We start from the raw sequence: 13,299 nt of genomic DNA, 5'->3' as shown, positions 1-13,299 counted from the left end.
TATTGCAGTACTTGGGCCAAGGAGACAGTTCAAAGGTCTGTAGTGCATACTTTGCATGCAGAAATTCTGAGTCTGATCTCTATTACCAGAGATCAGACAAACACAATTTTTTTTTTTGGTCACACCTGCCTCTGTACTCAGAAGTCGCTCCTGGTAGGCTCGGGGACCATAAAGGATGCCAGGATTCCAACCGCCGTTACTCCTAGATTGGCTGTGTGCAAGGCAAATGCCTTACCACTGTGCTATCACTCTGGCCCCACAAAAACATAATGTAGCATCACAGATTTTCATGACTCAGTGGTTTCAAAGGCACAAGAATAAGTCAAGGAAAATAAATTGTCTTGCTAATTACATCATGTTTAATCTATAAGAAAAGATTAAATGGGGCCGGGCGGTGGCGCTAGAGGTAAGGTGCCTGCCTTGCCTGCGCCAGCCTAGGACGGACCACGGTTCGATCCCCCGGCGTCCCATATGGTCCCCCAAGCCAGGAGCGACTTCTGAGCGCATAGCCAGGAGTAACCCCTGAGCATCACCGGGTGTGGCCCAAAAACCAAAAAAAAAAAAAAAAAAAGAAAAGATTAAATCTTGCAGTTCATTATAACTTGGGATGAAATTGGAGGGCATGTGTTAAATGAAATAACTCAGAGGGAGGACAGATACCTTATGATCTTACTCATGAGTATATAACAGAAATGAAACAAGGGAATAGATAGTATGTAATGATGACAAACTCTGGGCCTTTGATTACAAAAGTGAAATTATAGTGGGTGAGTAAAGGAAGAATGCTTAAGAAAAGCTGGAGAGACAGTATAGTAGGAGAAACACTGGCTTTACTAGTGACTGACCTGGGTTGGTAAGCAACACCATAATACCCCATGAGCACTAAAAGGAGCAATACTGAGTACCACTGGGTGTAGACCCAAAACTACAAGGAAAATCAAAACCAAAAAACCTTGTGACTATGGGCTGGGGCTGTATTCAAAGTGTGCATACACCACCAGAAGTGACCCCCACTAACCATCAAAACCAAGAGTAGCTCCAGAGCATCTCTGCATGATGGGTATGAAATAAAAACAAAACAAATTTGTGCTACTTCATCCCTGACTGTTACTTCTGCATTTACACTGGAATCATAGCTAATAAAAACGGACTCAGAACCACTCCCAGACCACTGGAAAGAATTTTTTGTTGTTGCTGTTTTGAGGGTCACCCACACCTGAGGTTCTCAGTGGCTACTCAGTGGTGCACTACGCAATATCCTGTGGTAGGAATCAAAGAACCTGGGGCTCTAGCAGCAAAGTATATACATCAGCTCCTTGAGCCATCTCTATGACCCCAAGACAAGCAATTAAAAAAATTCTTCCAGTTTTTTTGCTATCTTTATGGCAGGGAGTGGGAGGAAGTAGCTATGTTTACAGAATGTTCTTGCATTTTGAACATTTTTTCCCCTAATTTTCTTCGTTTCAAAATAATGCATATCACACTCTAATAAACAGCAATCTGAAGACTGCTAGCTTACTTTTAGAAAAGAAAACTTCCAACTCAGATAATATTGATTCCCTTTAAGCTTTCTTCCTTGGGTTTGTTTGTTGTTGTTGCTTTGTTTTGCTTTTAGGCCAACCTGGCAGTGCTCAGGGATTACTCCTGGCTCTGTGCTCGAAAATTACTCCTGAGCCGGAGAGATATCACAGCAGTAAGGCCAACCCAGGAGGGGCCAGGTTTGATTCCTGGCATCCCATATGGTCTCCCAACCTGCCAGGGTTGATTTCTGAGTGCAGAGCCAGGAGTAACCATGAACAGCACTGGGTGTGGCCCAGAAATCAATCAACTAATCAATCAATAAATAAAGTTTAAAAAAAAAGAAAAAAAGAAATTACTCCTGACAGTCCCCATATGGGACACCATGAAATGAACCGGGGTCAGCTGTATGCAAGGCAAACGCCCCACTTGCTGTGTTGTTGCTTTGGCCCTAAGGGATTCAGTTTCTTTCATGGTGCTGGGTATAAACCCAGGGCCTCACGCATACAAGGCAGATGATTTACCACCAACTAAGCCATTTTGTGTGTGTGTGTGTGTGTGTGTGTGTGTGTGTGTGTGTGTGTGTGTGTGTGTGTTTTGTTTTTTGGATCACACCCGGTTGATGCCCAGAAACTGCTCCTGGCTTGGGGGGACCATAAGGGATGTCGGGGGATTGAACCGAGGTCCTTCCTTGGCTAGCGCTTGCAAGGCAGACACCTTACCTCTAGCGCCACCTCGCCGGCCCCGCTATGTGACTTTTAAGCATATGACATGGGGTCGAAGTGGTGGAACAAGCAATAAGGTGCCTTGCCCACACTAGCCTAGGACGAACCGCGGTTCGATCCCTTGGAGTCCATGTGGTCCCCCAAGCCAGGAAAGATTTCTGAGTACATAGCTAAGAGTAACCCCTGAGCATTACTGGGTATGGTCCAAACAAACAAACAAACAAAAAAAGCATATGAAAAAAAAAAAAAAAAAAAAAGCATATGACTTACTTTTTCTGTGGGGCACTAATGGCACCACTTTACTTGATTGGCCTAAGAATATAAAGTTTACATGTATAAGGAACATTTAAGAACAGCACTAATGGGGCTGGCGTGGTGGCGCTAGAGGTAAGGTGTCTGCCTTGCCAGCGCTAGCCTTGGACAGACCGCGGTTTGATCCCCCGGCGTCCCATATGGTCCCCCAAGCCAGGAGTGACTTCTGAGGGCATAGCCAGGAGTAACCCCTGAGCGTTAACGGGTGTGGCCCAAAAAAAAAAAAAAAAAAACAGCACTAATATATATTCAGTTAAGTACTAAATGGTGTTATATTTAAATTTATATCAGGACCAAAGTGACCGCACAGTGGGTACAAAAGGTTTTTTCTTTGCATCAGAGCCTGTTAGGAATGATTCCTGAGCATAAAACCAGAAGTAGCCCTTGAACACCACACCAGGGGTGGGTCAAAACCAAGAAAGAAAATTATTTAAAAATAAAAAAGAGGGCCTGGAGAGATAACACAGCGGCGTTTGCCTTGCAAGCAGCCAATCCTGGACCAAAGGTGGTTGGTTCGAATCCCGGTGTCCCATATGGTCCCCCGTGCCTGCCAGGAGCTATTTCTGAGCAGACAGCCAGGAGTCACCCCTGAGCACTGCCAGGTGTGGCCCAAAACCCCCCCACAAAAAAAGAGGGGGGCCAAAGAGATAGCATGGAGGTAAGGATCCCGGCATCCCATATAGTCCCCCGAGCTTGCCAGGAGCGATTTATGAGCTTGGAGCCAGGAGTAACCCCTGAGCGCTGCTGGGTGTGACCCAATAACAAAAAAAAAAAAAAAAAAGACTGGGCTGGAGAGATAGCATAGATAGTAAGGTGTTTGCCTTGCATGCAGAAGGTCGGTGGTTCGAACCCCGGCATCCCATATGGTCCCCAAGCCTGCCAGGAGTGTTTTCTGAGCATAGAGCCAGGAGTAACCCCTGAGCGCTGCTGGGTGTGACCCAAAAAAACCCAAACCAAACCAAATCAAAACAAGACTGTGGAATAATGGTGGGCAAGGGGCCCCCTGATAACACTGGCAAAGGGATTATTCTAGTAGATCTGCAACTCTAAGACAATTACTTCAAGAGTACTGAAAATTAGGATACCTCAACAACAAAAATTACTTTAATAAAGTATCCTTCTACTTAAACCTTTTAAAATATCACTAATTATCCTTCAGTTAAGTTCTTAGATCTCAAATTACTAAATGCCATGGTTAAATATTAATAAACATTTTTTTTCTATTTTGGGCCACACATGGTGACACTCAGGGGTTACTCCTGGCTATGAGCTCAGAAATTGCTCCTGGCTTGGGAGACCATGTGCAACGCTGGGGGATCAAACTGAGATCTACCTTAGCGTGTGCAAGGCAAATGCCCTACCCCTTGTACCACTGCTCCTGCCCCCCCTTTTCTAAATAAATATTTTTTTGTTTTGTTTTTGGGCCACAACCGGCAGTGCTCAGGGATTACTATCTGCTCAGAAATTGCTCCTGGCAGGCTCAGGGGACCATATAGGATGCTGGGATTCCAAACCACCTTTGGTCCTGGGTCAGATGCTTGCAAGGCAAATGCCCCACTGCTGTGCTATCTCTCCAGTCCCAAATTAAAAAAAAATTTTTCTTTCTGTATTTTTTTTCCTCTTTCCAAATAAAGATTTTTTTTTTTTTTTGGTTTTTGGTTTTTGAATCATAACACCCAGCAGAGCTAAGGGGTTACTCCTGGCTCTACGCTCAGAAATTGCTCCTGGCAGGCTCGGGGGACCATATGAGATGCCAGAATTCAAACCACCAACCTTTTGCATGAAAGGCAAATGCCTTACCTCCATGCTATCTCTCCGTTCCCCAAATAAAGATTTTTGATATGACAACTGGGGGTGTACTTTGGAGACAATTTCCAATGGGTAGCAGAATGAACATTTATGGTACCAGGAGAATACTTAGTAGACATTTGTTTAAAAATTAGATTACTCGGGGCTGGAGAGATAGCATGGAGGTGGGGCATTTGCCTTGCATGCAGAAGGTCGGTGGTTCGAATCCCAGCATCCCATATGGTCTCCTGAGCCTTCCAGGAGCAATTTCTGAGCATAAAAAAGCCAGGAGTAACCCCTGAGAACTGATGGGTATGACCCCCCCCCAAATTATATTATTATAAGGCTGGAGCAGTGCCGCAAGTGGTAAGGCATTTGCCTTGCATGCAGCTAACCTAGGACGGACAGCAGTTCTATCCCCCGGTGTCCCATATGGTCCCCTAAGCCAGGGGCGATTTCTGAGTGCATAGCTAGGAGTGCCCCCCCAAAAAAATTAGATTACTGGGACCAGAGAGATAGTGCAGAAGTTAAGGTGCATGCCTTGCATGCCGTCAATCCTAATTTGGTCTGTAGTGCCACATGGTCTCAGGTGCATGTTTGTGTAAAACCCTGGAGTCTGTGGGTAAAACACCACATCCTTGAACCCTTGCATTGAGTTAGTAGCCTAACTGGGTAAAAACTGATAGGAGATTGAGCTTTCTCAGCACCACATGGGAGCTCTCCCATGAAAAAGAAAAATTATTTATATTAGACAACTTTTAGTAAGCAAAGAAAATTTAGGTTCCTTTTATGTTTCTTGAGGTCATACTTGGTAGTTCGCAGGATTTCTTTCTGGCTCTGCTCAGGGATCAATCACTGCTGATAGGCTCAGGGGACCATATTGGGTGCCAGAGATCAAACTCATATCAGCTACTCGCAAGCCAAATACACTGTCTGCTGTATTTTCACACTGGCACCAAAAGCTCAGGTTTCCTTCTTCCTGTTTTTCTGTGTTGGAATTGAGTCCAGGTTTCAAACATGCAATCCTTAAGTCATAGGCTGTCTCTGGAAAATTTTTATCATCACGAATTTAATCAAACCCCATAGTTTGGGGAATGGAAAGACAGTATGGAATTAAGACATCTGCCTTGCATGTGGCTGATCCTGGTTTGATCCCTCGTACATATGGTGCAGAAATAGCTGAATGCTTTTGGGGCTAGATTAACTAAAACAACAAATCCCACAATTTAAGATTAAACAACATACAAATAATATTTGTTCTTATGAAGAGAAAATGTTTCAAAACTGCTTCCTTTCTAACCTAAAAACAGTGAACTATTTTTTTTTTTGGTAACATCAGCAGCACTCAGGCTCGGGGGACCATATGGGATGGCAGGATTCGAACCACCATCCTTCTGTATGCGAGGCAAACGCCTTACCTCCATGCTATCTCTCCGGCCTCCTCAAACATAATTTTTATAAACTAATATATAAAGAATTCTTGTAGATTAATAAGAAAAAAGGGGGCCGGAGAGATAGCATGGAGGTAAGGTGTTTGCCTTGCATGCAGAAGGTCAGTGGTTTGAATCCCGGCATCCCATATGGTCCCCTGAGCCTGCCAGGAGCAATTTCTGAGCATAGAAGGCAGGAGTAACCCCTGAGCGCTGCCGGGTGTGACCCAAAATCCAAAACCAAGAAAAAAAATAAAGAGAAATAAGTGCATATGTGGTGCCAGGGATACAGTTCAAGTGGTAGAGCACATGCCTAGCATGTATAAGATCATGAGTTAAATCCTTGCATTGCATGGCACTCAAGAACCACTGGCTGCTGCCCTGGTGACCTCTAGTACTTACTGTCAGATGAAGCCCACAGGGTCCATAAGCAACAATGAGACCAGAGTGGTACACACAGAGTGGTAGGGCGTTTGCCTTGCACACTGCCGTTGTAGATATTCAGCAAGCAGTAATACTTAAAATTTCTCTTTTACTGTATATACTTCAACAAAAAACCAGGGAAGCCATTTTGAGAAAAGAACAAGATGAGGGCAAATGGACACCTCTAACTGCTTACTTTGGATGCAGCCCAGTCAATCCAACCTTTAGCACAAGGGTCAACATTGATGAGCACAAGGCCTTCCACAAGCTCCGGATGATTGAGCTGAAATAGAAGCAAAAGATAATAACATGACAGTTCTTTGAGGCACTACTAAAATGAATCTGCAATAAGGCTACTTTTATTGGGCCACACTAGGCAAAGTTCAAGGGTTACTTCTGGCTCTGCATTCAAGAATCACTTCTGGCAGTGGTTCGGGAACCACACAGAATGTGGGGATCAAAACACAAAAGAAAGCACCTTACCAGTTGAAACATTTCTCCAGTCCCACATGGCTACTCTTATGCCTAATGCCTCAAGTCTGAAAGCAAAACTTCAGAGACACACTAGGGATATGTTGAAAAATAGCTCTAAACATCTGACTTGGTTTTCTACATTCCAAAAATAAAACACATTATTTTATCATATAGTGCCCTGTTAATATTCTGATATATTTCCTTCCAAGTCCTGTCCTACAATTATGACAAATTTTATGTGAATATTATAACTCTCTAATTAATGTGATAGTATATATTAATCACATATTCTAAGATCTTTAAAAAAATGTTAATGGCTATACAAAATTCTATCAGAATATCCTAATAGTAATTTTTTTTTTTTTTTGGGTCATACCCGGCAGCGCTCAGGGGTTACTCCTGGCTCCATGCTCAGAAATTGCTCCTGGCAGGCTTGGGGACCATATGGGACAGCAGGATTTGAACCACCAAATGCCTTACCTGCATACTATCTCTCCGGCCCCTAATAATTATTTTTGTTTTTGAGGCACACCTGTGATGCTCAGGGGTTTCTCCTGGCTATGCGCTCAGAAATTGCTCCTGGCTTGGGGGATCATCTGGGATGCTGGGGGGATCGAACCGTGGTCAGTCCTAGGCTAGCGTGTGCAAGGCAGACAACTTACAGCTTGTGCCACCGCTCCAAATCCCTAAGAATTATTTTTATAAATAAAAATGCATTGTCCTGGGGCCGGAGAGATAGCATGGAGGTAAGGCATTTGAATTTGAATTCAAATTGAAATTGAATTCATGCAGAAGGTCATTGGTTCAAATCCTGGCATCCCATATGGTCCCCTGAGCCTGCCAGGAGCGATTTTTGATAACCCCTGAGCATCACTGGGTGTGGTCCAAAAAAAGGAAAAAACAAAACAAAACAAAACCACACTGCCCTTAAAAGGCTGGAGCGATAGCATAGCAGTAGGGCGTTTGCCTTGAACAAGGCCAACACAGGAGATTCCTGGCATCTCATATGGTCCCCCATGCCTGCCAGGAGTAAGCCTGAGCACCTCCGGGTGTGACCCAAAAACAAAAACAAAAAAACAAAATGCACTGCCCTCATTAAAAAAAATTACTGAATTACTATGAGACACACAGTGTTCTAACACCTTTCACTAGTGTACACTTGTTGCCTCTGATGTCCCAGTTTCCATCCCGTCCCCTGCCCCTACCCTCTATACCAGACACTATTTTTCTCCACCAATCCTTTCTCCCTTTTAGTTACTGTGGTTTGCAATACTGTTTCTTAAAGGGCATCATGCATCTTACGGTGTCTCCTTTCAATACCCAGTTCTTGTCCAGGATGATGATTTCCAACCAGCATTGTTTTTTTTTTGGTTTGTTTTGGGTCACACCCGGCAGTGCTCAGGGGTTACTCCTGGCTGTCTGCTCATAAATAGCTCCTGGCAGGCACGGGGGACCATGTGGGACACCGGGATTCGAACCAATCACCTTTGGTCCTGGATTGGCTGCTTGCAAGGCAAACGCTGCTGTGCTATCTCTCCGGGCCCTCCAACCAGCATTGTCATAATGGTCTCTTCTCTGTCTTTTTTTTTTTTTTGTCTTTTCTTCTCTGTCTTAACTGCACTCCCTTCCCTCTCTTTGAGGTAAGTTCCCTATCAACAACCAGTTCTCCTGGCCCTTGTAAAAGCCTTTTTTTTTTTTTTTTTTGGGTCATACCCGGCAGCACTCAGGTTACTCCTGGCTCTACTCTCAGAAACCGTCTCTGGCAGGCACGGGGGACCATATGGGATGCCAGGATTCGAACCACCATACTTCTGCATGAAAGGCAAACACCTTACCTCCATGTTATCTCTCCGGCCGCATTTTTGTTTTTTTGTTTTTGTTTTTCGGACCACACCCATTTGATGCTCAGGGGTTACTCCTGGCTAAGTGCTCAGAAATTGCCCCTGGCTTGGGGGGACCATATGGGACGCCAAGGGATTGAACCAAGGTCCTTCCTTGGCTAGCACTTGCAAGGCAGACACCTTACCTCTAGCGCCACCTCGACGGCCCCAGTTTTTGTTTTTTTGTTTTTTTTTTTGCCGGCCCCATTTTTTATTTTTTGAGTCACACCCAGTGGTGATCAGGGCTTACTCCTGGCTCTGTAATCAGGAATCACTCTTGCTGGCTTGGGGGAGGGACTTTGGGTTACTGGGGATCAAATACAGGTTGGTCACATGCAAGGCAAATACCCTACCCACTGTACTACTGTTCTTGCCCACTCATTAAAAAAATATTCAAGTATGAAACCTCTACTTATAGCTCAAAGACTGTACAGAAATGCTGGAGTGATAGCACTGCAGGTAGGGTTTCTGCCTTGCATGCAATTGACCCATGTTTGATATCCAGCATCCCATTTAGTCCCCTGAAGCTGCCAGGAGTGATTCCTGAGTGCAGAGCCAGGAGTAACCCCTGAGGGCTGCTGAGTGTGGCCGGAATACTAAAAAAGAAAAAAAGAAAAGCTGACCTAAGGCAGCACAGGGCCACTGAATAGCAGTAAGAGCTGTGAAGAAGCAGTGCCTCAAGGTTGCAATACCTTCCAGTACTTACTGCAAATCTGCTGAGAATATAAGCTCCAGCTCCAACTCCAACTCCAATGATGCTTTTCAGACTGCAAGAGAGACAAATCAACATTGACAGGGTTAACTCATTTGGAGGAAGTATAGCACATTAATATAGAAAATTGAACTGGCTGTAATACTAGATATAGAATTATTTTATATAATGATAGGTATGATATAATAATATAGGCAATATATTAAAAATTAACTCTATACTAACTAGATAACTAAGTTTTAATTTCCAGGTATGTTTCCTGGCTGTAAAGTGAGAATAAGATTCACCTGCTCCTTTATATTATGAGTATGGGGGTAGGGCATTTGCCTTGCATGCAAAAGGATGGTGGTTCAAATCCTGACATCCCATATGGTCCCCAGAGCCTGCCAGGAGCAATTTCTGAGCGTGGAGCTGGGAGGAACCCCTGAGTGCTGCCAGGTGTGACCCAAACACCAAAAAAAAAAAAAAAAAAAAAGAGTAAAAGAAAATATAAAACCCAAGAGTCACTTTGACAACTCATCTTTTCTTTTTTGGGGTTTTTGGGTCATACCTGTAGGTGTACCTATCTGAGACCCTGAATTTAGGTGTAGCTACCTGAGACCCACCCATAGGTACACCTACAATACCCAACGGTCCTCAGGGGTTACTCCTGGCAGGCTCAGGGGACCATATGGGATGCCAGGATTCGAACCACCATCCATCCTGGGTTAGCTGCATGAAAGGCAAATGACCTACCACTTTGCTATCTCTCCGGCCCCTGACAGCTCACTCTTATCATTTCATGTCCAACTCACCAAAAGTCCTACAGTCACCTTCAGAATATTTCTACCTCCAATTACTTTCTTCCATCCACCTCAACAGCATCTAGTATAAAGCTCTCATTATTCCTAATCTGTGCTATTAGAATAGTTTAACTGGCCATCCTGTCCTTTCTCTTAAACTCTTCTAAAACATTTTCTCTCTACAATTAGCAATTAATTTTGGTTTATTTTGAGGAGAGTTCTTCCAAAATAGTGCTCAGGAGACCAGAGGGGCTACACACAGTGACACTCTGCCCATTTTTATTTGGGCCCAATATATCACTAGTGATTTTCAGGGGAACTAATCCCCTGGTGGGGCTCAGGGGACCATGCAGGCTGCTAGAAATTGAAGCCAGATTGGCCAAATGCAAGGCAAGTACCCCAGTACCCTACCTGCTGCACTATCTCTTCAGCCCTGGTCAATGTCTATTAGATTTTACTACTTGCCTTTACCCCTCTTGCTTATTTGGTCTAAATTTGTAAACATTATTCCTTATGAATAGAATCCTCTTAGCACCTCAGTAGTTTTGTTTTCCACTTAAGAGCTTTAACATTTTAGAATCTTGTAAAGAGATTCTAAAATCTAAGAACGGAATTTTCTTAGAATCTTGGTTTTTTTTTTGGGGGGGGGGAGGGGTAGTGGACCCAATGATGCTCTGGGGCTACTCCTGGCTCTGTATTCAAGAATTACTCCTGGTGGTGCGTGGGGAACCATATAGGATAGATACATGGGACTGAACTATGCAAGGTAAGAACCCTATCCACTAAACTATCGCTCCAGCCCGTTGGTAATTCTTTTTCATTCTCAAGGCCTATACCCAGAAGATAACTTCTTAGAAAGGGATTTCTCAACTAGCCTTATCTATGTAGGCAGATCCCATCTTTACTATAGATCATAATGTCCCACCAACCTCTTTTTTATTAACTTTATTTATAAATTTATTTATAAATTGATTGGTTTTTAACCCACACCCAGTGGCGCTCATGGGTCATTCCTGGCTCTGCACTCAGAAATCACCCGTCAGTCTGGGGAACCACATGGAATTTCAGGAATCAAACCAGGTCCCCTCCTGGGTCAGCTGCATGCAAGGCAAATGCCCTACCGCTGTGCTATCTCTCCAGTCTTATACAGCATTTTAGCAGCTTGACTGCTTACTTCTCCATTATTATTTCTCCCTCTAAGACATAAACTCTAGGTCCAGAGAGATGACTCCAAAGAGCACATACTTTGCATGTAAAACCCCCAGGTTTGATGCCTGGCACTGCATACTGCATGGTCCTGAGTAGTGAGCCAGAAAGTAACCCCTCATCAACTCTTGGGTGTGTCAAACAAAAATTCCATGAAAGTAGAAACTTCTCTATTTTGCTTAATATTGTATTCCCTAGATCAGACATAGTTTCTTTTTTTTTCTTTCTTTTTTTTGGCTTTTGGGTCACACCCGGCAGCGCTCAGGGGTTCCTGGCTCTATGCTCAGAAATCCCTCTTGGCAAGCTCGGGGGACCATATAGGATGCGACATTCAAACCACTGTCCTTCTGCATGCAAGGCAAATGCTCTATCTCCATGCTATCTCCCTGGTTCCAGACATAATTTCTTTATTGAAAACAACAACATCATGGTGTAAAAGAATTGCAGAATGAATCTACCTTAAGTGGGTAAGAACAGCAGGCAGCATTTCAGCCAGTTCATCCATTGTGGGGTATTGGTATCTGAAAATCAGAGGGATAGTTCATGAATTAGATTGACCTGACATTTCTAAGCACTGCAAAGCTGGAAAGTAAAGGTTTTTCTTCTTCTTTATTTTATTTTATTTTTTGTTTTTTGGGTCATACCCGGCAGTGCTCAGGGGTTATTCCTGGCTCCAGGCTCAGAAATTGCTCCTGGCAGGCACAGGGGACCATATGGGACGCAGGAATTCGAACTGATGACCTCCTGCATGAAAGCCTTACCTCCATGCTATCTCTCCGCCCCAGGTTTTTCTTTTTTAAATTGAGGTCACAGCTAGGTGTGTTCAAGATTTATTACTGGCTTTGTGCTCAGGAGTCACCCCAGCGGAACTCAGGACTATATATATATATATATATATATATATATATATATATATATATATATATGTGGTGCTATGGATCAAACTTAGGTCTCATGCATACAAAGTGTCCTACCTGCTGTACTATTGGTCCAGCTAAAAAGAATAAAGGGTTCTTTTTTTGGGGGGGGAGGAGGTGTCCACACCTGGTGGCACTCAGAAGACGATATGGGATGCCAGGATTCAAACCACCGTCCGTCTTGGATCGGCTGTGTGCAAGGCAATTGCCCTTCTGCTGTGCTATTGCTCCAGCCCCTGAAAAGTAATGGGCTCTTTTTTTTTTTCTTGGTTTTTGGGTCACACCCGGCAGTGCTCAGGGTTTACTCAGAAATCGCCCCCGGCAGGCTCAGGAGACCATATGGGATGCTGGGATTCAAACCACTGTCCTGCATGCAAGGCAAATGCCTCACCTCCATGCTATCTCTCTGGCCCAGTAATGGGTTATTCCCTTGGGGCTAGAGTGACAGCACAGTGGTAGGATGTGTGCCTTGCATGCAGCAGAACTAGGACAAACCTGAGTTCAATTCCCAGTATCCCGTATGGTTCCCCACCCTGTCAGGAACGATTTCTGAGCTCAGAGCCAGGAGTAACCCCTGAGCGCTGCCAGGTATAGCCCCAAATAGAAAAAAACCAGAAACAAAAAAACAAACAGAAGCATTCCCTTCACCAAAGTCTCAAAGGAGGCACTGTGGGAGCCAGGCAATAGCACAATGGGGTAGGCCCTTTGCCTTGCCTGCAGCTGACCCAGGTTTGATCCCTGGCATCGCATATAGTCCCCTGAGACTGCCAGGAGTAATTTCTGAGCTCAGATCTAGGAATAAACCGAGTGCTAGTGGATATGGCCCCAAAACCAAACCAAACAAAACAAAAAATAAAAGGAGGCAATGCGGTACTAGAAATAACTGGTATATTGGGGCCGGGCGGTGGCGCTAAAGGTAAGGTGCCTGCCTTGCCTGCGCTAACCTTGGACGGACCGCGGTTCGATCCCCCGGTGTCCCATATGGTCCCCCAAGCCAGGAGCAACTTCTGAGCACATAGCCAGGAGTAACCCGAGCGTTACTGGGTGTGGCCCAAAAACCAAAAAAAAAAAAAAAATAACTGGTATATTCTGAAACTTCTCTGCTATAGAAAGAAGGAAGGAAAAGAATAAT

The 13,299-nt window shown here is 44.3% G+C and overlaps 1 protein-coding gene across 4 annotated transcripts in view; it reads right to left on the bottom strand.

The window, feature by feature from the left end:
- NDRG3 (NDRG family member 3) overlaps positions 1–13,299 on the bottom strand; it is a 96,731-nt gene that overhangs the window by 20,117 nt on the left and 63,315 nt on the right. For all 4 annotated transcript variants that reach the window (XM_049779290.1, XM_049779292.1, XM_049779291.1 and 1 more), the window contains 3 exons: positions 11,709–11,771; positions 9,257–9,317; positions 6,393–6,479 (listed from right to left, as the gene is read on the bottom strand). In XM_049779290.1, coding sequence (XP_049635247.1) covers positions 6,393–6,479; positions 9,257–9,317; positions 11,709–11,771 — 211 coding nt within the window. The remainder of the gene's footprint in view (positions 1–6,392; positions 6,480–9,256; positions 9,318–11,708; positions 11,772–13,299) is intronic.

The sequence above is a fragment of the Suncus etruscus genome, chromosome 9 (assembly GCF_024139225.1).
Source record: "Suncus etruscus isolate mSunEtr1 chromosome 9, mSunEtr1.pri.cur, whole genome shotgun sequence".
In the NCBI taxonomy this organism is placed as follows: domain Eukaryota; kingdom Metazoa; phylum Chordata; class Mammalia; order Eulipotyphla; family Soricidae; genus Suncus; species Suncus etruscus.
Note: the sequence above shows the minus strand (reverse complement) of the source record. Positions and strands in the feature narration are given on the sequence as shown.